This window comes from Salminus brasiliensis, chromosome 4 (genome assembly GCF_030463535.1).
Source record: "Salminus brasiliensis chromosome 4, fSalBra1.hap2, whole genome shotgun sequence".
Classification (NCBI taxonomy): Eukaryota; Metazoa; Chordata; class Actinopteri; order Characiformes; family Bryconidae; genus Salminus; species Salminus brasiliensis.
This window is the reverse complement of record NC_132881.1, coordinates 1906953-1930846: the sequence shown is the minus strand read 5'-3', so window position 1 is coordinate 1930846 and position 23894 is coordinate 1906953. Positions and strand designations below refer to the sequence as shown.

The 23894-nt window shown below is 44.5% G+C and overlaps 2 protein-coding genes across 3 annotated transcripts in view; one reads left to right on the top strand and one right to left on the bottom strand.

Moving 5' to 3' along the window:
• rock2a (rho-associated, coiled-coil containing protein kinase 2a) overlaps window positions 1-13977 on the top strand; it is a 46094-nt gene extending 32117 nt beyond the window's left edge. The window contains exons 21-32 of one of the 2 annotated variants that reach the window (XM_072677296.1): window positions 111-214; window positions 295-481; window positions 1581-1674; window positions 1817-1911; window positions 2361-2552; window positions 3373-3541; window positions 4520-4590; window positions 4697-4785; window positions 5452-5530; window positions 6610-6871; window positions 7144-7357; window positions 11275-13977. In XM_072677296.1, the coding sequence (XP_072533397.1) occupies window positions 111-214; window positions 295-481; window positions 1581-1674; window positions 1817-1911; window positions 2361-2552; window positions 3373-3541; window positions 4520-4590; window positions 4697-4785; window positions 5452-5530; window positions 6610-6871; window positions 7144-7357; window positions 11275-11278 (1560 nt within the window). In that variant the 3' untranslated portion in view covers window positions 11279-13977. The other variant, XM_072677297.1, reaches the window with a different exon arrangement.
• A 419-nt stretch (window positions 13978-14396) lies between these two features.
• Window positions 14397-22992, bottom strand: slc66a3 (solute carrier family 66 member 3). The gene is made up of 7 exons (XM_072677295.1): window positions 22654-22992; window positions 20880-20962; window positions 20055-20124; window positions 17983-18040; window positions 17571-17691; window positions 16920-16961; window positions 14397-16639 (listed from the first exon to the last, which is right to left on the bottom strand). Exons 1-7 carry the CDS (start codon window positions 22797-22799, stop codon window positions 16548-16550), a joined length of 612 nt encoding a protein of 203 aa, XP_072533396.1. The 5' UTR covers window positions 22800-22992; the 3' UTR covers window positions 14397-16547.
• Window positions 22993-23894: the final 902 nt, after the last annotated feature.

The following is a 23894-nucleotide window of genomic DNA, read 5'->3' as shown; positions in this document are numbered from 1 at the left end:
TCAGCCTGCTGGGGACAGAAAACTGAACTTTAGAGTACATCATTTGTTGGCATCATGTTTAATTTGATTTGTGTGTGTGTGTGTGTGTGTGTGTGTGTGTGTGTGTGTAGACACTGTACAAGACCCAGGTGCGGGAGCTGAAGGAAGAGTGTGAGGAGAGAAATAAGCTATATAAAGACATGCAGCAGAATCTGCAGGAGCTACAAGAGGAGAGGTGAGCCCTGTGTGTGTGTGTGTATAATTGGACTTACGGTCCGGGACTTCTGTTTACTCGTGTGCATCTCCATCTCTCAGGGACTCTCTGGCCGCTCAGCTGGAGATCACCTTGACAAAGGCAGACTCTGAGCAGCTGGCGCGCTCCATCGCTGAGGAGCAGTACTCCGACCTGGAGAAGGAAAAGATCATGAAGGAGCTGGAGATCAAGGAGATGATGGCCAGACATAGGCAAGAACTGGCCGAGAAGGACACCACCATCAGCTCTGTGAGTCACACACACACACTTTCATCCCGTCTGCCAGCTCTGTTCTCGGTACATCAGCAGCTCTCTGTTTAGCTTCTCTGGGTGATCTACACTTTAAGATTGTTAACAGACTGTCTATGGAAACAGTTGTTGTTCCACAATAGGGTTAGGATTAAGATTGGGACCAGGTCTTTGGTTGAGGTTAAAGTTGGGGTTAGGGGAAATGAAAGTGAAAAAAGTTAAAGACAAGTTAAGTACATGTTCCTTTATCTTTTAAGGTAAAGGTAAAGGTTCCTTTATCTTTTAAGGTAAAGGTAAAGGTTCCTTTATCTTTTAAGGTAAAGGTGCACTGTACAGCGAAATGGGTCTTCCGCATTTAACCCATCTGTGGTAGTGAACACACTCACACACACACACACACACACACACACACACACTAGTGAGCTAGGGGCAGTGAGTACACACACACACCCAGAGCGGTGGGCAGCCAACTCCAGCGCCCGGGGGGCAGAGAGGGTAAAGGGCCTTGCTCAAGGGCCCAACAGTGGCAGCTTGCCAAGCCCGGGAATCGAACCCACAACCCTGTTATCGATAACCCGGCGCTCTAACCGCTGAGCCACCACTGCCCAACACTATTATTATTATTATTGTAGTTTTAAGCATATAATGCATTAATGATATATACATGTATTATAAGCTATTTATTTATTATCTTTAACTATGTATAGTTTTTTTTTTTTAATGTATCTGTATTTTTTAACCCATCTTGTGATTTTTCTTGTTTTTATGTGACGCACGTCGTTGTTCAAGAATGTTACTATTAGTTGTATGACTGTGTGTGTGTGATGAACCTCAGATTTGATTGGATTCAATTTGTGGTATCTATAAAGCATCTAATGTGTCTATTCCAAAAACTTTTCTTCATTGTGGATGTTATGGTTTAGCTTTTGTATATTTAAAAACTAGAAATATATAATATATTGTGGCTCATTCCAGACCTGATCATTTGACTTGTTTCCCCATTAAGAATAATCGAGTTATTATAGTGACAACACTGAAACCCCCGCAGAGACATGCTCAACACTGAATCCTCTGTATTGCTTTTTTTCTCCCCCTGCAGTTAGAGGAGGCTAACCGCACGCTGACAAGCGATGTAGCGAACCTGGCCAACGAGAAGGAAGAACTGAACAACAAGCTAAAGGAGGCACAGGATGGTGAGCAGTTTATTTGGGGATTTCCCTGTCGGTGGTTTCCACTGTAACGTCTCATAACCATGTTGAGGGCCTTATTAAGCTCCAGGCTTTTTCTTCAGGCCTTGTGTTGATGCTTGAATGTGATTTGTTTTTGTTTTTTTAGACCTGCAGAAGCTGAAGGATGATGAGCAGTCCATCACTCAGATGAAGCTGGCCTACGACAAGCAGCTGCAGTCAGAGCGGACCCTCAAAACACAGGTGGTCCACAGCAAGCGTAGACGAACTCTCCCAATGAGATAACGTGCAAGAGGTAGTGTAGTGTAGTGGACAACACTGCCCGTCCTGTGGAAGACTAGCATATAAAAAATATTACATTTACAAAACATTATGACCGCCTCGGATCCCACCAGGAAGACGTTGTGGGATGTTTACTATAGAGCTTAGCTGTTCCACAGTGGAACGTTGATTGCTCTGTACCACTCGCCGGAGTCATCATCAATGGCCTGTTATGCTGTCGGGAGTCTGTTCTCGGTACACCATCACTAAGACTGCTCTAGAACATCCCGAGAAGTCGGTTTCTGAGATGTTCCACCCTTGGCCCACTGTCACGGTCATATCAGAATGAACACCTCTATAACGAATATTCACCAACAACCTATTCATGTCCTGTTTGTGTGTCTGTTTTTATTTATTATTTTTTTAATCAGGCTGTGAACAAGCTGGCCGAGATCATGAACAGGAAGGAGGTGCGTGGTGGTGGCAGTCGCCGTGGAAACGACACAGACGTCAAGAGGAAGGAGAAAGAGAACAGGAAGCTGCAGCTGGAGTTGCGCTCCGAAAAGGAGAAACTCAACAGCTCCATCATCAAATACCAGCGGGAGATCAACGACATGCAGGCGGTACTGACCAGAGCCTCGCGCTGACCAGCACACACTCATCAGTATACGGGGGTTCTGTACAGTAAAACAGCGCCACGCTGACCCCCTACCACAACGTCCTCACGTCACATCCACCTGTACTTAGGGTCGACAGTGTAGCAGAACAAGTCCTCACGCTCAGGGAATGGGTTAAGTCAGGGATACCCAAAAACAGTTGTCTTTGATAGTGATATTAATATTAATAATAGTGTTCTGTATTCTACACAATTATTTAAATTCTATATTTTATGCATTTAATGGTATCATTCTTAGTGCTGTCAGTGCTGACACACACAATTAATCTGCAAACTTTAACCTTAACCTTTTTTGAATTAAATTAATCCTCTTACCAAGTTTGACTCAAAATTTCTCCGGTACTTTCCTCTCTATACAGAGATTTTATTTAGCGCTGTAAACACAGCGTCACCACTGTTGAGCTCAGAGATCTCAAAACTACACTATAGAGATGTACCAAAAATTCAAGGATAGGTTATATTATAATGTAATATTTGTAAAAAAAAAAAAAATTATATATATATATATTGTTTTTTTGTTTTTTTTTACTTTTTTGTTTTGTTTGTATTAACTCATTTAATAACTTTTGCTAACGGATCTCACTCTGCCACTGTAACGTTAACATTTGTATACTGAAACACTTTGAATATGTCGCAGTACAGAGTGTAAGGTATGTACGGTAATAGTAAAAACACCAGAGTAAAATCCACAAGGAGAAATTCACACTCATGTTTTCCTTGCTGTTGGTTTACAGTAACTTATTGGCTGCCTCTTTCTTTTTCTGCAGCAACTGGCGGATGAGTCAGTGATGCGGGTGGAGCTGCAGATGGCTCTGGACAGTAAGGACAGCGATATCGAGCAGCTCCGCGGCCTCTTAAACTCCCTTAACGTTCACTCCCTCGACTCGGCCAGCATGAGCAGCGGCCCCGATTTCGAGACGGATGAGTCACTGCCAGGTCTGCTTCAACACCCTCGCTCTGCCTTCTGTTACCGTTACATGAGCTGGCTTTGTTTTTGTTTGTTTGTTTATTTGTTTGTTTATTACATTTAAATTGATTTATTATATATCTTAGTTACGGTTACGTTTATAAAAAAAAAAAAAAAAAATCAAATTTTATATGCATTAATAATTTTATTAATGAATAATTAGTTGATTGACGTTTAAACTGGACTAATGACTAAACTAATTTGTTATATTAAATTTCACATTTTTAGCAACTTTCTTAAATAATTAAATTGTTAAATAATATACTTTAATAAGTTTCTGTTCAGTTACTAATTATATTCCTATACAATATTTTTTATGTAATGTAATTTTTAAATTTATTTAAAATTATTTATTTAACATTTATTTATGTAAATTTATTTATTTATTCACTTTTTTTTTTTAGACCAATTATGACATTTTCTATAGCTCTGCACAAATCACAAATTCATATTTTCATTCAACTACCTAAAAACTTAACTAAAAAGCAGTTTTATTTGAATAATAAAATATTATTAAAAACTAAATGTAAAACATTATGTAGTGTACGCTCAGATGGGTTTATGTGGCTTTATTTCTATTCAGTCTCCTCACTTTCTTTCACTGTCCTTTTTCTTATTAGCTGATTTTTCCTGGGTTCTGCTTTCTCCCTCTCTCCACCACAGATCAGTTCTTTCTGTCCTTCCCCTCCCTCCTGTTTCTGACCCTCCTCCTTTACCCGAAAAGCTGTCTTCCTCACCCCCTTCCTCACCTTACTTCAGCAAGCGTCCCACTGTTGACCTTTTCAGCACCCTTCACTGCTCTGCAGGTCCAGTGTGTGTTCCTCAGAGACTTGTTTGCTTCTGAATTAGCATGGCGTGAGGTGCTGCTCGTGGTGTTCTGTGTTTTGGAGAGCAGTTGAAGTTGTAGTAGCCTAACGTTCAATGATCGATCACGTTTCTCTGCACAGAGACCAGACTGGAGGGCTGGCTGTCTCTACCTGTGAGGAACAACACCAAACGCTTCGGCTGGGAGAGAAAGGTGCAGTGAACTGCAGTCTGATTATTTATTTATTTATTTTTGGAAAGCTGTGAGTGCAGGTATCATCAGGCTTGAACTGGATTTCACATCTTCCTCCTTCCTGCAGTACGTTGTGGTGAGCAGTAAGAAGATTCTCTTCTACAACAGCGAGCAGGATAAGGAACACTCCAATCCATACATGGTCCTGGATATTGAGTGAGTGTTGTCTACGGTAGAGCTCTACACTTTCTGAAGCAGTGGAGATGAAGGAGTTCCCCCTTAAAATAATAATGTCAGAAGTAATGAGCTTATTGAGTCTGAATGCTTTACCAAAAGATCAGCTAACAGGGCGGGGGTCACGAGGTAGAATCCTGAGCCATGCCGCTTTGCCATCAGCAGCCGGAGTCTGAGAGAGCACAATTGGTCGCGCTCTCTTTTGGTGGGTAGATTGTGGGCAGTGGTGGCTCAGTGGTTAGAGCTCCTGGCTATTTATGACAGGGTTGTGGGTTCGATACCCTTCTTGTGTCGGGAGCATTGCTAGTGCTAGGGGGAGCTAAGAACGGGTGGGATAAATGGTAGAACCAAATCGGGAGAAAAGGGGGGGGGATAATTAAAATATTTAACATTTCAGTATTAAAAAAATATATTACAAAAGATTATAAAATATGCAAAAAAAATACAATTTTTTATTTATTTAATTGCAATTGTTGAGGGTTTTTTTTGTTGTTTTTTTGTTTTTGACTATCTCTTCAAAGCCTCAAATCTCACTCTCTCATTACATCACTTATAGATTTTTTTGCTTTGTGAATTTTTATTTAACAACCAAAACAATTACAGATTGCAGTTTTCTGTCTCACAGGTCTGTTGTTTGTCTTTCCACAGTAAACTCTTCCACGTTCGCTCCGTCACACAGACAGATGTGTACCGTGCTGACGCTAAAGAGATTCCTAGAATATTTCAGGTATGATAACAGAAATCCAACCCCTCCTTTTCGAGCTGAACACCTCTCTCTTACTGCTGGAGTTTTTTTCCCCAACGGTTGCTTAAATAGCAGAGGGTACACACATGCATTCCTCACTGCTGTGACGTAGGAATAACTCAACCACTTTGCGTTGTTTTCTGTGTGATTACTGGATAATACTCTTATATATAAGATATAAAAACCTCGTTCAGAAGAAGGAGGTATTTTTAAGGTTTCTGTGGAGCAAATGTGGCGCATAGGATCTGAGGCATTCTGGGTATGATGATATTATGGTTTAATTGGTGATGTTTTAAAGCGGTATTAGTTGTGAGTATGTGAGAATTCTCTAAATCTCCCCCAAACGTGAAATGCAATATCTTCGTAACGGTGTTAAAAGTCAGTTATAAAGTTATAAATGATCATTGTCAGAAACCAAGACCACCAGGGACTGTTTAACACTCATCTGAAATTGATGTAGAACACATTGGTTGCTATGGACAGTCGTAACTGCTGTAAGAGCTTAGCATCCGTCTTCAGATTACATTGCGAGTGGCAATCATCGGGGTCCAAGCACTTTTATGCACCATTTTGGAGCCAGTAGAGCACAAATGATGATTAATGTTTTTAAACAGACCTTAAAAGGTCATAATGAGAGTTTTGGACATGACTCAATGTTTGTTGAAGTTGAACTCCGTGAACTAAGCAATTCTGCAGTTATTACCCCTGTATTTTACTCTCAGAAGCAGCAGAATGTTCACGCTAAATCGGGAATAGTGTCCGTGGCGCATGGTTTAAGGGTTTGCTTTCTGTTTCACAGCTCATCAGTCTTAACAAGTTGAGACACGTTGTAAACCTGGAGAGTAGTGCCATCCTTAATTCGTCAAATAGTTGTATATTATTGTAAACAGTGGTTCCAAACCCCGTCCCCCCACAGTCCAGTGCAGTCCCGTCCTTCAGGAACAGCATTAGCACTCTAAGAATCCTCCAGACCCTTTCTAATGCACTTCTGTTATCCGTTAAGGCTCTTCAGAGCTTCCTGTCTTGTTCCTCAAGCTCCAGCTGCCTTATCTTCTCCGCAGATCTTGTACGCCAATGAGGGGGAAAGTAAGAAAGAGCAGGAGCTGGAGCCTCTACCCATTGGAGAGAAGTCCAGCTACATCTGCCACAAAGGTCATGAGTTCATCCCCACCCTCTACCACTTCCCAACTAACTGCGAGGCCTGCACAAAGCCCCTGTGGAACATGTTCAAGCCCCCTCCGGCGCTGGAGTGCCGAAGATGCCACATCAAGTGCCACAAGGACCACATGGACAAGAAGGAAGAGGTCATTGCACCATGTAGAGGTAAGGGATGCGAACTCTTTGCTGCCTAGATTTGAGCTAGTTGGGATTAAACCACTGCTCTGAGCTAAAGCAGTCTCTGAGCTTTAGCAGGAATGGGATCATTTATGGTCCTTCATGGATGTTTGTAGGACCTAGTATACACCCCTGAGGAAGCCCTAGTGTTTGTGGGACAGTTCTAAGCTTCCTTTTTGAGCTCAGGTTCATTTCTGTTCTCCTCTCTCTCTCTCTCTCTCTCTGTCTCTCTCTCTGTCTCTCTCTGTCTCTCTCTCCAGTGAACTACGATGTGTCTACAGCGAAGAACCTGCTGCTGCTGGCTGCGTCTCAGGAAGAGCAGCAGAAATGGGTCAGCAGGCTCGTCAAGAAAATCCCCAAGAAGCCGCCCGTGCCAGAGGCAACCCACCGCTCCTCTCCTCGCGTCCCTGTTAAAGTACAGGCCAGCCAGTCTTTGAGGAGACCCAGCAGACAGATACCAGCCAGCAAACCCAGGTGAGAATGGGTCTCAGGTTCTGCTGGAAACGGGGATTTCATGCGTTTATTTGTTCCCTCAGCGTTTGTGATGTTAATGCTGTTTCCTCATTATCAAGGCTTTTTCCAGGAATTATTAAAGGGCCCATATAACATGGCTAGCGGAAGCTAAATGGGACCAGTTTAGCATAATGCTAGTTTAGGGTGCCTTAGGCGTTAGTCGGCACATTGAAAGCACAGGATAAACTTTGGAACTCAGCAACTCTGTATGACACACAGGGCTGTGCACAACTCTAAGGAGCCTTCAGCGCCCCCTCCAGGCAGTGAGAAATTCATCCACCACAAGGGTCATGAGTTTATGCCCACTCTCTACCACTTCCCCACCAACTGTGAAGCCTGCACTAAACCCCTATGGAACATGTTCAAGCCTCCTTTGGCTCTGGAGTGTCAACGGTGCCAAATCAAGTGCCACAAAGACCACATGGACAGGAAAGAGGAGGTTCTGAGACCTTGCACTCCGACCAAATTCAGCCCTGAGTTCACGACTGGGTGAAAATAGCTGGATGAGGAGTTGGCGTTTCTTTATAAGCGCTAACAAAACACACTGAAAATGAACTGGAGCTGAAGAGCCGTTAGCACATGAAGCCTTTTTAGTGTTTAGGAGGTTTTGCGGATCATGCAGTGCACTGTGGACAGCAGGGTAGCAGCTAGATGGCACAATACCACTACTTCTTTCCTGATCTTTAAAACGCGCTGTTTATAATTAAAGCTCTTCAGTGAAGAGGATCTAAAAGTAAGCAAACTTCTAAAAGTATGCTGTCATACTATTATATCTGATGCCCATGCCAGTATTTATCTACAGTGAGGATCTTCTATAATTGTCCATCATTGCTGCCTTGAGCTCCAGTTCATTTTCCATATCTGCCTACTGTGGAAATTAATGGTGCGCTGATTACCCGCCGTGAAATCAGCATCCATGGCATGTCCTGCTAACAAGGCCTAGACCTGCTTCGTGTCCCGTTCGGCACGGCTTGAAACATACTGATGCACTTTGGGGGTTGAAAGGTAGACGTAGATGCTGGAACTTCATTTGAAGGCTGCGGGACCAGATATGCACTAATGTTCTGTTTCATTAACCCATCCAACACACTCCAGAATTGTGATTAGACTCCTTTTGCAGTGACCTTACAGTGATGCAGCCTTCAAATTCCATTTATTTACAAAGTCGCCTCGAGATCCTAGCCTGAGCTTTGCCTACAGTGATGAGGTTGATCCCTCCAGCAGTTTAGCTCCCTCTTCTGGCAGTGTCCAGAAGCTCTGGAGTTCCCTTCTCTGTAGGCTAAATCTCAGCACTGTTCCTCCCTTACAGGACTCTAGATGTGGGCAGTGAGGACTGGCATTGGGCTTTGGATGAGGTTGATGATGCTGATGTTGAGAATGCGTTTAATTTCTGAGGAGCATGCTGGGCTCAATCATGGTAACCGCTGGCCGAACGACTGTGAATGCTCTCGCGCTTGTGGTGGGTTGTGGCTGCCACTGGAGCAGACTTTGAGTTTGTCTGCTCGGTTTGGTGGGTGGAAATGGTGTCCGCTGCCAAGTGGGAGATGGAGAACTTGGCAGGAGTCAGTAAACGCTGCTAGACCTTTCCAAACATCCTCTCTTTCGCACCCCCGGCCTTCGGAAGAATCTGTATTTTAAAGAAATAATTTGGCCAGACATCAAAGTTACAGTTTCTGTTTTCAGCCTTACCCCAAATGTAGTCAGTCAGCCACGAAAGACCTGTTTGCTTGTTTAGCAAGGATGCTAATGTAGTGACAACAGTAGTCGTAGACAATGTACCGATTCATCTGGCATACCAGTTGATTATGTCACAAATAAGCGCATATAAAAACATGAAAATGATCTTAAAAATGGTAAGGTTAGCCCATTAGCATAGCATGAGTACCAGCCCTCAGTTAGCTGCATCAGGTGCTAATGTGGTCTCTGGGCCTGAGCTGAGTCTCCATTTGTCAGGTGGTACTAAAACACATACGGCTAATATGTACCGGCCGTTCGGGTCATGTCTGACGGTCACAAATAAATAAGCAGAATTCGGTTCTGTTTTTATGACTTCTCACGTTACAGATCATTCCGATATCTGATTAATATGTTGTTTATCAAAGTTGTGGTGTGCAACGTTAGCTAACTTACCATACCATAAACAGTAAAAACATGCTGTGTACATTAAGTAAAGATTAATTTTATTCGGGCAAAGTGCTGCACACCCACTCCTAGCGAGAAAGAACAGCATTGCCCTGTGGGGGGATTTGTGTGGGGCTATGCTTAGCTGGGGAGCTTACTTGGCTAAATTAGCAGGCTAGCTAATGCACCTACTGAAACTGTGCAAACACAAAAGGACAGATAAAATAGTGCCACACACTAAATGTCAAAAGGAGAAGAGGTCTGCAAAAGTCAGATAGCTGGAGCCGTGCTCAAACCAGCGCATTAGTGTTATTAGCAACATGAATTAGCACTGAAGTTTAAGACTGTTTTAAGACCGTGTTTAGTCCGAAAACAATTATTCAGACCTGCAGGGTCCGTTAGTTGCTACATTTGCAACTGGCTACATTTGCTACATTAGCCTCATAGCTCCAGCGCTACGCTGAAGAAGCACCCCAACCATGTGCTGACTGACGGACTACATGTGGGCTGTAAGCTGTGATCCATGCACTCCATTTACATCTCATCTCCTCTGTCTGCTCTGTTAGCATTTCTGCGCTAACGAAGGAGAGAATGTTTAACAGAATCTGGGATGCTGGTCTTCTTCTTCTCGCCGCCTGATTTTTAACCTTTCGGCTTCTAACCTTCTCACCCCAGTTCCCCCAGGTCGCGATCTTCAGATATGAGACGAGAGAACTCCGACGGCCTTCAGAATAAATGAATCACTTCTGTTTGTTTGTTTGTTTGTTTATGTTAATTGTTTTTGTTTTTTTGGTTGGTTGGTTTGTTTATTTACCAAACTTTTATTGATCAAGCCTGTGTTTACTACTCCCAGCTGGACATTGAATATTTAAATAAATTAATACGCTGTTTGAGGAAAATAACTGAAAATATGATCATAGTATTCTGATGCATTTTAGTACTTGTGTTACCCTTTGCAATAAAAGTTTGTGAACTGGAGTGTGTGTGTGTGTGTGTGTGTGTGTGTGTGTGATGAGCAGTGCTGTTACAGGTATGATGACTGTGCATGCATGGTGTGTGGTGGTGTTGTGGTGGAGATTAACCCTTAGAAGCCTGGGAGTTATTGTATAATAATTAGTAATTAGGGATGTACGGATTTGCTAAAGCAGAAAGGGGTGTGATACAATACATGCTTTAATATTTTAATACGGTTTCTGAAAATCTGCCTTTTATTAATGGGTTAATGTTTCAGATTTTAGTTTATTACTGTATTCAACATGAGAAAACTACAGAATTTTGCTGCGATGCAACATTTAGATTGGAGCTCATATTCGATGAGTAGCTCATGCTAGCTTTTTATGACCTAATATGTTGTTTTGAGAAGCATACTTATTCTTCCTGGATTCAGTTCTGGTGTCTTGTGTACTTGCTGGCGTGCCGAGCTTGAGGAGCTTCGTAGCTTTTTTTAGCCGAAGTGGGAGTGTAGCAGGTGGGATTTGGAAATCAGAAAATTGATTTCGAGACTTAGGTGCTTATCTTTAATGTATCATTACACCCCTTAAATGCTAATTATTTCCAACTAAAAGCTCGATAGTGTCTCAATCTAGCTCTATAGCTGCGAGCTAATCAGGATCAGGGCTTTATCAGTTTATCAGCTTTTATCAGTGCTGCCAATAACTGTGACTTCTAAGGGTTAAACGAGTGGTTCCTGTTTTTTTGGTTATTAACGTAAAAGAATTGGGTAATAACTAACTCTCCCTCTTTCTCCTCCTCTTTAGCTAACCTCACTTTGGGAATGTGGTGTAACTGCGTGCTGATGTGGGGTCTCCTCCTTTCACAGCAACTAAAGACTTGCGGTCGTAATGTTTTACAGCCTAGAGGTTTTTTTCAAAGAATCGAAAATAGAGAGAGCGAGGGATGCACGAGTGCTGGTTTTCTTTTTCTTTTTTCATAGTTTTTTTTTTTCTCCTCTCCTGAACGTTACGGCTACGTCTGAACTTCTCAGTTTTCTCTCTGATCACGTCTGCATTGAGATCTTTGCAAAATAACAAGGCAAGAAGCTCAGATTCACCTGCACCTACAGACCCAAACCTCCTCCTCCTCCAGCCCACAACACAAAGCACTTAACCCGGACGGCACCGCTGTGGACCACCGAACGGACGAGAACGCAACGCCGTGGAGGAAAACGCAATCGTGACCTTCTTAAACGCTCCTGATGAGGCACTGTTCTTCCATCATGTCAGCTGGGCGGTCATTGTCCAGGCCAGTTTTTCTCGTATGTGTTTTTAAAGGCTTTGGATTAGAGAGGAGGCCCGAGACCAGAGTTAAAACTGGGCCTTATTCGAACATTATCTACCATAATGTCTCAGAGAATGTGGTTTCGGTACTGTACACTACACTGTCGGATAGAAATTGCCACTTAACATCATTTATATATATATAAATTTATATATTCTCACACACACACACACACTATATGTCCGTAAGTATCCAGACACCCTTTCCATTGCAGCAGCTTTAAGGTGCACCCATTGCTAGTGAACATGCAACTTGTATAATCTACATAGAACAGCATTGCTGATGGAACCGACAGCTCCAAATGCCAAATGTTGGCTAGATGGGTTTTAGCCAACCCCACCCTACCCTTACAAGGAGTGATGCCTCTTCACCCAAAACCTTTGGGCTGAGTGTGAGTTTGGCCTGACTTCACGGATGCTGTTGTGGGGTTGAATGCAGTCAAATCCTCACCTCAGTGTTCAGATGACATCTAATGTAAAGCCTTCCCAGATGAGTAGAAGGAGACAGAATGACTTGATATCCTTAATCTGAGGTGTCCACAAGCTTTTGGACGTATAGTGTGTAAATATATGAAGTCACAGTTCACGTTTGTGATCACCATGTGGTGTTTCTGTAGTTCACTGTGGATTCTAGCGCAGCCGCCTGGGTTCGCGCGGCTGGGACCATGCTCGTGTTTACTCCCCCAAACAACATGCCTTAAGTGCTCCACTGTCGCCAGGGTGGCGTTCCAAACCGCATCCGCCTGACCTGTTAGAATTGACTTGCGTGTTGAATGTAAAGCTGAGATGACCGACAGTATTGTTTGTAGAAGCAGGTTACATATCTACGAAGACGTCAAGACCGCTCTCGTGAACGATGACGATCGGCTCCCCAAACCTTCAACAAGTCAACCCAGCTCTGAGCTGAAGATCGCCCTCATTTCAACGGCAGTTGAGCCAGGAGCTGATCCGTCCTGGCTCCGCCCACAAGTGTGGTATCTTAGATACTGTGGATTGGTTGGACAAGCTTTACAGAACAGACCACTGGTAACAATCCCAATCAACCTCATTGAGATATCTAGCCCAGCTCCTCGTGAGCTGTGTCCGAAACCGCGGCCAATTCACCATCCCCTACCCGCTCAAATCCAGATCACTGTTTAGAGCACGGTCATAGGGAACGGTTTCGGACCCCTCATTAGGAGCATGAGCTCACTGCTACATGTCTGAACGCCGGCCTTCAAAGCTGTCCAAGGCTCACTGATGCTCCTGGAGGCCCCACCGTACAACTTGCAGGACTTGCAGGACTTGCAGGACCAAGATCTGGAGGTGTCCAGATACCACAGCATGGAGGCCTTCGGAGAGCCTTGACAGGTTAGAGCTGTGTTGGCGGCACATGGTGGAGCTCCACGATAATTGGCAGGATGTTCCTTGAGAGTCTTCAGCCGTACTGTGGTAGCTAATGGTGTAGATGACTGGGTTAGCTTAGCGAGGTAGCGTGTTTATTCCCAAACTTATAAAAATCCAAGATACGTAAGCAAAAACGGAAATCTGGAGGATGTTAATGTCCTCGTTGTGTGCATCTTGTCCAACTAGGCAACAGTTGCTATGAAAGAGTGCACTTGTGGGCGGAGCATGGACTCAAAATGTACACTTCACAGTTGATCTGAAAGGTGACGGAGGACTGTCCGAACATTCATTAGGTGTGCACCTGTACCCACCTCCCACTCTCCGAGACGACCTTGTGGTTTGAAGTGATCTGAGTATTTTTCTATAGAGTTCAGCCGAGTGTGTGTGTGTGTGTGTGTGTGTGTGTGTGTGTGTGTGTGTTGCGTGTGAGGCAGGGAGTGCACTTGTGCCGTGAATGTGTTCCTTTTACTGTACTTTTACAGAGCTCGTTTAAGGCACGATATATAGAGAATATACACCGTATATTTGACATGGCATCATAGAAGTCACTTGGTTTATTTATACTGGCCTGAGCACTTTTCATCTTAAAGCGCAATGTCCAGATCTGCATGTTTTATAATGCTGTATTGTTTTGACAGTAGAATTAAAAAAAAGAAAGAAAAACATATGTAGCCTTTGTGGTTTGGAAGACCCTGTATAACATTTGCTTATTTTTGTAAAACAATAAAAAGTAATCTGTTTAAATGAGTTATATAGCTGTGAATGTAGTTAAGGAAAAAAGTAAAGTTTTAATATAAACCCCGCCTCCTGTGTTTCTCACCGCCAGACGCTCTGGAGATGTAGCTGGTCAAGGACTGGGATATATCAGGCAGCGAGTGAACAGTCAGCTCTTGAAGGTGAAGTTTTAAAGCAGGGATAATGAGCAACCGTAAGAATCGTCAGAACCGTCAAAAATGACATCAGGCAGGTCTTGAGGGCCGCTCCCAGTATGCAGTGGCGGTCTGTACCTACCAAAAGTGCTCCAAGTAAGGACAACCTTGGGTCATGGGCACCTACGGCTCAGTGATGTGATCCACGGAGGCCCAGCTCTCACAGCTTACAGGACTGAATGGATCTGCTGGTAACATCTGAAGGTGTCCGAATTCCACAGGACAGCATCAGATGTTACCAGCAGATCCATTCGGCTTCAGATTCAGAGCTACACCAGAGTTTCTCAACTTTACACTTTATTGGTCCAAAAGCTTCACAGACAAACCCTGTCTCCAAACATCAGATACACAACCCAAATTCAGACGTGACGCACTTTTCCTTCACATGCTAAAGCCAGCTGGTGTCTGAAGGAGTCTCCTTTGGTAGTATATGATCACAGCTGCATGACTGCAGGCGTGAGTCAGCTACAGAACTCCTAAAGCTTCTTTGGGTTCTTGGTAAAAGTAGGTCTTGTTTCACCTGGATCAACACAGTCTATAACTGATAGGAACATACAGAAGAAATAAGTGTGCGTCTGTCTGGGTAAACTTCTGCTCCAGCTCAATATTTAATATGAACAAAAAATTAAACTGGTAATCAGACTAGTCAGAAAGCAAAACTATGTACAGTAGAAAACATCCTGCTACGCTCTACAAAATGAACCATCATGTAACATCTGAGAACGTTCCTCAGTGTCTTGGGTTCTGCATAAATACCTCATTGGAATGTACCTCACTGGAAGTGTGTGGCCAGCTGTGGCAAGCCCAACAATACTAACGCTTACCTCTGAGTTGAGTTAATTCTGCATAATTAACTGGTTAAGTTACAAACGGACTCCTTCAGACTGGGTTTGGTGGGTCTTATGTGAAATGTTTGGTTCTAGATAACCTTACCTAGTTAGAACTGTCCACAGTGGTGGTGAACGGACCAGAACCAGACCTCTAAAAGCTCCTTACAGACAGTTTATCCTCCTAATGGTGATGAAGACGCTGCCTGATGCTTGAGACACTGTTCTACCAGAGTCCTGAGAAGAGTTCGGCTCTAGAACCTGCTTTTAAAATCAGATCATTAAAATGGTGGAGGGATACATGCTGCAGGGTGTAGTCTAAAGAAAACTGTATTATTTGGGATTCTCCACTATTTTACCACCATCATAATTCCGTATAAAACGAGACAGTAAAGACAGGAGACATGTGTACATGGTGGGTTTGGATAGGAAATAAAATGTTGATATTTGTGTCGCCATGGTGACCGACGTCTGGTTTTATTCACCACCAATGTATAGAAACTAAGTCTCTCCAATCAACCATTTCACGCCAAACCCCTTACTCTGAATGACTGTGTTTACATCTCAACCAGTGAATTATACAGAAATATATATACTGGACAACCCGTGGAATTCCACTTTAACGCTAAGTAGCTGTGATAAGTAAGGGTTGTTGTATTGGATCCAGTGGAAAGGGAATGTTAGACGAGATTAAATAAAGAGGAACCCTGAGTCAACTAACCGTAAAAGCAAAAACGAAAGTCTACTATCCAGTTTTCCAGACCTGGATTAAACCTAAGACGAGACTAAATGCTGTAGATGATGTGAATGTGATACCATACTTTTGCAGGGCTGATTTAAGGCACAATATATAGATAAAGGCACATTGATGGACCGCATACCTGGGATTTGGGCCTGTGTGTAATAATTCTAATCGATATATGTGAAGATCTTGGCATTATAGTTAGGCCTACTAGGTTTAATCCACGTCCAAAAAAAAAACGGCCCTTAATCTTAGATCAGAACTACGTGAGCCGTCTTCATGTCATGAAAAAGAATTAGTACTGATTAGCACCTGACGCTGTTCTTCATTCACTAACAAATGGAAGCTGAAACTAATGATCTGCTCTGAACTGCCAGTTGTGCTCACCTTAACTCCATTGGCCATTTTATCAGAAACACCTACCATATAGCTTTAGACTGTAGCCCTTTTGTTACGACACTATTTATCACCTCCGCCACCACTGATTCACAGTCTGACTGTATCTCCAGGTGTGTTCATCAAGGTAGGTGTTTCTGATAAAAGGGCCAGAAATGCTCCTGTGGTCTACTTCCATGGTTTAGATGAGGAGGAGATCATCTAGAACCGCTACAAACAGAACCTATATTCTAGGTCGTTCTGGTAAACTGGCCAATGACTGTAGGTACAAGGTAGGTGGACCTCATGTATTTCCACCTTGGTGTATATCAGAGCTGAAGAGTTCCAGCACACCTGGCTCAGATTGGTCATTAGGGGGGAGTTGGGTCAGGTGTGCAGGAGCAATCTGGAGAACATTGGTCAGTACAAAGAAGAGAATGTCCAAGTGTGAAGATGAAGGAATGGAGCCAGGATATTCCCACAAACGGAGGCACCTCAGTCCTGTTTCTTGGCGCTGGGTTTGTAGTACATCACTGTAAACGTCACCCACAAGTTCAGGACCGTCATGGCAACGAACCGGACGAAAACTAAACACAGGAGAAGAGGAAAACAACTCTAAGGAGAAGACTAAATAGAAACTACATGACAAATGTTGGGGAGCAAATGGTCTACAAGCAACAAGAGAATCCAAATGAATGAGGTCATTTCCTGACGACGATGATGATGACGATGATGTTTACACGTCCCATGAAACACAGCAGCAATCTTTTGTCTGGTTAACTGGATAAACTACAAGGTAAGGGAGATGCTTCCCTGTGGTTTGCTATGCAGTGTAAATACTCAAGAGCTCTGTTTGGTCCAACTCACCCTGAGTGTCTCCAGTCGTCACCAGAGTAGTGAAGATTCTTGCTGCGGAAACCAAAGGTTTATACAGAGCTTTATATTATTAGATACAAACAGGAGTACATATACACCCACTGGCCACTTTATCAGAAACCATTACCTTGTGCCACCACTCACTGGCCACTTTATTGGAAACCTTTAGCTTCCACTGCCTCGCTCTTGCCACTCCATTAGAACCCCCTACCCTGTGCATTTACTCACTGGCCCCTTTAATGGAAACCTCTACCTTCTACTTTCCCTCACTGGCCACTTTATTAGAAACCCTTACCCTGTGCTTCTTTAGAACCCCTACTTTGTGCATCCACTCACTGGCCAATTTATTAGAACCCCCTATCCTGTGCATCCACTCACTGGCCACTTTGTTAGAAACACCTACCTTGTGGTTTTATTCACTGGCTACTTTATTAGAGCACCCTACTTGGTATGTCTACTGTGGCCACTTTATTAGAAACCATTACCTTGTACTTCCACTTACTGGTGACTTTATTAGAAACACCACTAACCCACTCAGGCACAAGTTTCTGGTAAACTGGTTACTGTCAACACGTGTATACAATAAATACATAATATAAGTGTGTGTGTGTGTGAGAGAGAGTGAGAGAGTGTGTGACTTACCCAGGCATGTGTATGAGGCCAACGCCCAGGTGAGAGTGCTGACCTGTCCTGAGTTCTTAGACCTCCACAAACACTGCAGTTGTGCCAGTTTACTGCCGGCACTGATAAACGTACACAGACTCTGGACACACGGACAGACAGAGAGGACAGAGAGGATCAAGTCAACCTCAACTCAACTCTCAGTTAAACTGATGAATATTTATAATTACAGACATTTATTGTGAATTATGCAGAAATAAAAATAAATAATAAATTACATAAGCAGACCTGAATGGTCATCCTTAACCTAACCACACCTACAATAATTTATTTGCTGTAAACCCCGCCCCTTTGTGCTGCCAGGTTAGTCCCTTTGCCAGCAGTCACGATAATAATGCCCTTTGGCTGGAGGACAGATAGCAGATGTTCTCACCATGGCCAGGTCAATGACCCACTTCTCGATGGTGAGGAGTTTCCAGCCACCTACAAATCTGGAGAGGCCGAGTTAAGTAGTGAACATGTAGGTCGAGGACTGCACACAGCCTACAAACCGCTAGCGTATGGAGCTGTATCTCTGGATGCAGGAGCAGACAGACAGACTGCCTTTTAATCAGTGTTTTGGGGAGGTCAGTAGTGAGGTCAGTACTTTGACTGAAATGTGACACTGTGACACCATATCAAAGCGTAGCTAGAAGATAGTGAGTAACAACACCACTTCCCCCATTGCAGACTAGGGATCGATTCTCCAGCCTTACCAACAAGCCACTCCCAACCCTACATGCTCCCACCTCTGTGGGAGTAACTAGGGGAGGCGGGGCTTATTCCAATTTTACAAACAATCAAGTACTCAATTGTACGCCCATTAGTCTATATGATACAGCCATCAATCAATCAGTCATTTCATGTAAAGTCCATTCATCCCTGATTTCATTAAAAATGATGGTCTTTAAGGGCTATGTTCACATTTTCAGGCTGAAGTAGCCCAAATGTCTACGTTTACACCTGGTCACTTTATGTGACGAGTACCTGGATTGTATCCCGTTAAGATTTTTGCTAGTTTTAAGAATGAAAAGAGGGAGGCAAGATTTTTCAGCCAGCTTTTGCTTATAGAGGGAAGTCAGCCCCCTTTCTAGTAAATGGAGCCAGGAATGAGAGATGACCGGGTTAAAAGGGAGGAGACTGGAAGGGAAAAGAAGGTAAAGATGGTACTTGTAGGGCGCTAGATTGGGAGGGGCCTCGGGCATGGTCCTACTCCCCACATTTTTGTTAGCCACATGTATCACTTAGACACAGGAGATTATTATTGGTGTTTTGGCTGTAGCGGGAGGGGTTTCAGCTGTACTGGGAGGGGTTTAGATTGTTAAATGTGTCTTGGAGAGATGGAGGCGAGTACACTGCTATACTGTGGCTCCAATGCTCCTCAGAGCTCCTCCTGAAGTGGTTTGAGTGCTGGGATTAGTATCTGGTGTTATTGAGCCTTGGCTGTGTTAGCTTGTGTTCCAGCTGCAAGAACCGCCTTCTTCCATTAGCTGGTGTGTTATGGTAGCGTGCTCAGCTGACCGTGGTCCTGTGGTTAATGTGGATTTTCAGGCTGGGGCAGTGACGTGGTTGATGTGGGCAGTGCTTTGCTGTCGTGGATGCATCGAGGCGCTCTAGCATTCATACTACGAGAGTAATGTGGTCATGTGCCTGTCCGACTCCTCCGAATGTGGTTCGAGTGATCGGATTGCAGTGCGGCCTCGAGATCCTTTGTATCCCGTTCACACCTGCACTTTGTGCTGGTTACTTATCGGATCGGATCGCCCAGGACTCTCGTTAATGTGGCAGGGGTGATCGGGGCCTTAGATTAGATACCTATCCAATTCCAGGCTATGCGATCTTAATGAGAACAGTCAGATCAGATTCTGCCCTTCAGTCTTGTTAGTCTACCTCTGAGATCTCTCTGAGATTCCTCTGAATATCTGAGATCTGTTCGGATCAGATCAACTCTGGCGGCTTTTCCTGCTGCTTCTCAAATCTCAAACTGCTCCCTACTTAGTGCACTACATAGCTCATAACTATGGGACTTCGGTAGCCAGTGTATGATGAGCTACCGTGTGGACATGTATTTCACTATAAGGGTGTAGAGTTCACAGTTTCTGACGCTCACTGGGGAGCAGGGAGCCGCTGTGGCTTGTAATGTGAATGCAGCCAAACTAGGTCACTAGATTTCATGCACAATCCACAGGGTGTAACAATACTGCATGCCCTGCTATAGTCACACTGATCTCGGTCTCACACACACAGCTGCTTAATGCGCAGAATCCGTTGTGCATTTTGTGGTCACCCAGTGAAACGCTGAGGGTGGAACAAGCTGATCACCAGCAGCCAAAACCACACACTCGCAAAGTAAAAGCGAGTCTAACTCCACTGAGCAGATTCTTCCTTCACACTTCCTGCAAACCACTCAGATCACTCACTCAGAGTCATAGAAAAGCGTGAGGGTCGGTGTGAGTGAAAGGATACACTGCTGCGTAGAGCAGGCTTTGCTTCAGGTTTCCATTGTAGTGCAGAACCAGGAGCAGCAGGATGACGTCTGTTGACACAGAAAAGAAACTACAGTGAGGCACGAGCAGAACAGCGCCACTTTTCTCCATGATCTGGATCTGACCGTGGTTCTTTTACACTGTATCAGAATGTCATGATGAATGGACCAATAGAAATGCTCCAAAATGACTTATGACTTATATATATATATATGATGCAAAAACCCTGCATGAATACATTCAGCTACTTTAAGTTGGACCACTGCTGACACAGATGTGAGCACCATGCCTCTGGAGCAGATCAGCATGACCCTATTAGGCATGCTGCCTAATGCCAGGCATGGGCTAGAGGGGTATAAAGCCCCCCAGCATTGAGAGGAACTGTGTTGCTGAATGCAGTCAAATCCTCACAGCAATGCTGCTCCCAAATCTAGTAGAAAGCCTTGTTATCTGGATTTTTTATAGCTTTAATTTCAGAAGAAACAATGATAAATGAGCAGGTGTCCCAATACTTTTGTCCATATAGTGTATGTATATGTATGTGTGTATATAGAGACACGGTTTAGCCTCCTTTTGCATGTTGGATGTAGTTTTTGTCTTTTGAATATCTTGACCCAATCATGCCTGCTTCATTTTTTAACAAGGGCATAACCAAGTTTTTAAAAATTCTAACCCCGAGAGGCTGCATATAATTTTTTCTTAACTGCTCTCTTTAATAGGACTGATAAGCTTGAAAATGAACCTTTTAACTGAGGCATTTTCTGCTAAATTCAGCTCCTCGATAGTTGGACAGCTCTTCTCTCACCTTGTGCGATGAGGATGGGATATTCCAGGTATGTAGGAGGAGGGTAGTCGTAGTACATCTGGTAGGAGACAAACACTATGAACCTGCGGAGAGATGTGCATTAGCAAACCAGACAGCAAGCCAGCAGCTTTTACCTACAGGGACCAGCTATATGTAGCTATAACCCCCCTACAGTGTCCTGCACTCCTCACAGAAGCATCAATTAAGACCCCAAAGCCCACCGTCAAGCTACACAGGATGTGTGCTCTAGTAAAAAGGAAGCTTAACTCTTTTAACCCCTGAAATAATGACTGAGTTAATCACAGAAACTACTGCACAGCTCTTTAGTGCCCCAGGTTCTGTGGCGTGCCCCAGGGTTCTATTTTAGGGCCTATGAAAGAGATGTCAATTGTAACGGTAATGAAGTGTGGGCTTACACGCAGGGGCTTAAATGGTTTAAGGGGGTAAATTAAAAGGGCAGTTGAATTAAAAGGGGTGTCCAGATACTTTTAGACAGGTAAGTTTAGCATACAGCGCGTGCACTGGCCCTGCAACCTAACCTGCTGCAAGAAAACGCGTACACACTCACGCTCGCGTGCGCAGGGTGCGTAGCAGGCTGATAAGAGAGCCCCCAACCACCCATAGCCACCCCACCAGCACCACCCATACTCCCCCCACCATCACCACCCATACTCCCCCCACTATCACCACCCATACTCACCCCACTATCACCACCCATACACACCCCACCAGCACCACCCATACACACCCCACCAGCACCACCCATACTCACCCCACTATCACAACCCTACTCACCCCATTACCACCCATACTCCCCCCACTATCACCACCCATACTCCCCCCACTATCACCACCCATACTCCCCCCACTATCACCACCCATACTCCCCCCACCATCACCACCCATACTCCCCCCACTATCACCACCCATACTCACCCCACTATCACCACCCATACACACCCCACCAGCACCACCCATACTCACCCCACTATCACAACCCTACTCACCCCATTACCACCCATACTCCCCCCACTATCACCACCCATACTCCCCCCACCAGCACCACCCATACTCCCCCCACCAGCACCACCCATACTCCCCCCACCAGCACCACCCATACTCCCCCCACCATCACCACCCATACACACCCCACCAGCACCACCCATACTCCCCCCACCATCACCACCCATACTCCCCCCACTATCACCACCCATACTCACCCCACCATCACCACCCATACTCACCCCACCATCACCACCCATAGCCATCCCACCATCACCACCCATACTCACCCCACCATCACCACCCATACACACCCCACCAGCACCACCCATACACACCCCACCAGCACCACCCATACTCCCCCCACCAGCACCACCCATACTCACCCCACCAGCACCACCCATACTCCCCCCACCAGCACCACCCATACTCCCCCCACCATCACCACCCATACACACCCCACCAGCACCACCCATACTCCCCCCACCAGCACCACCCATACTCCCCCCACCATCACCACCCATACACACCCCACCAGCACCACCCATACTCCCCCCCCACTATCACCACCTATACTCACCCCACCATCACCACCCATACTCACCCCACCAGCACCACCCATACTCCCCCCACCAGCACCACCCATACTCACCCCACTATCACCACCCATACTCACCCCACTATCACCACCCATACTCCCCCCACCAGCACCACCCATACTCACCCCACCATCACCACCCATACTCCCCCCACCAGCACCACCCATACTCACCCCACCAGCTCCAGCAGCAGGCTGTTCAGACTGACCCCCGCCGCGGACTTGGCGCGGAAGAGAACCCACATCTGCGGGAACTTTAGCACCGAGCACACGAACAGCGTGCTAAAGTTAGCGACGTGCAGCAGGAAGCTGTACTCCATCTTTCTCACACACACACACACTGTATAAACACACACACTGTAAAAACTGTACACACACACTGTACACACACACACTGTACACACACACACACTGTAAACACTGTACACACACACACTGAGGGGAGATTAACTCTCTGCAGCTCGAGGATGAAACTCTTTCGCACGGCGATTCTTTTCCCACCTGTATTCCGACAGGCCCCGCCCTCCCCGAGCAAAGATTGGCCAGTGGTTTCAAATTCACAGACGTTCTAGAAGGCAAAGCCCCGCCCCTCGTTCGCTACCATTGGCTGGTTCTCTTCGTATTTAAATGTGTAATTTATTTTAAGTAACTATTGTCCACAAATATACCATTAAACGTCAAACCTCTTATTTATTAAATATTAATATTTTCTTGTAATTTAAAAACCGGATCAACTCTTTTAATATCTTTTTTAATATTTACATACAATATTACTGAATCTATATTTTGCTATTTAAGTTTGTGTGAGAGATCTTAAAGAGATAAAAGATTAATTTTATATAATATTTAATACGTGCTTCTATCATCAGTTCTTAGTAACAGGTCACCGTAATGCGTCGTCGAGGGTCTCCCGTTCTGCGCTCTGATTGGCTACTCTATCGTGCTCATCAACAGTCCCAAGCGCAGCGCTCGGGAAAGGCGGGATGCTTTTGAGCCAATCCCCGCGACGGAAGCTAAGCACACCAGCCAATCCGGGCGCACGAGGGCGGAGCTTTCCACAAAACGGGTGTTTTTCACACCGGCGGTTGCGGCTCTCTCACTTCCGCACACATCACGGCTTCTCGGCTTCCGTAGCCCCGGAGACCGGAGCCGGTTAGAAAGCTTTATAAATAATAACCAATATATAATTAAATATTATTACATATATTAAATATACTGAAGCTCATCTTTCTACTTTGGGTCACATTTATTCAGAAAAAACACAAAACACTATTTATGATAAAGCATTTAAAAAGATATTGTATCATTGATATATTTATTTATTTATTTTTAAATAATATACAGATTATTGTCCGTTTTCATAGATTAGATGTGCAATATATAGATTATATAGATTGTCCACAAATATACTGTGA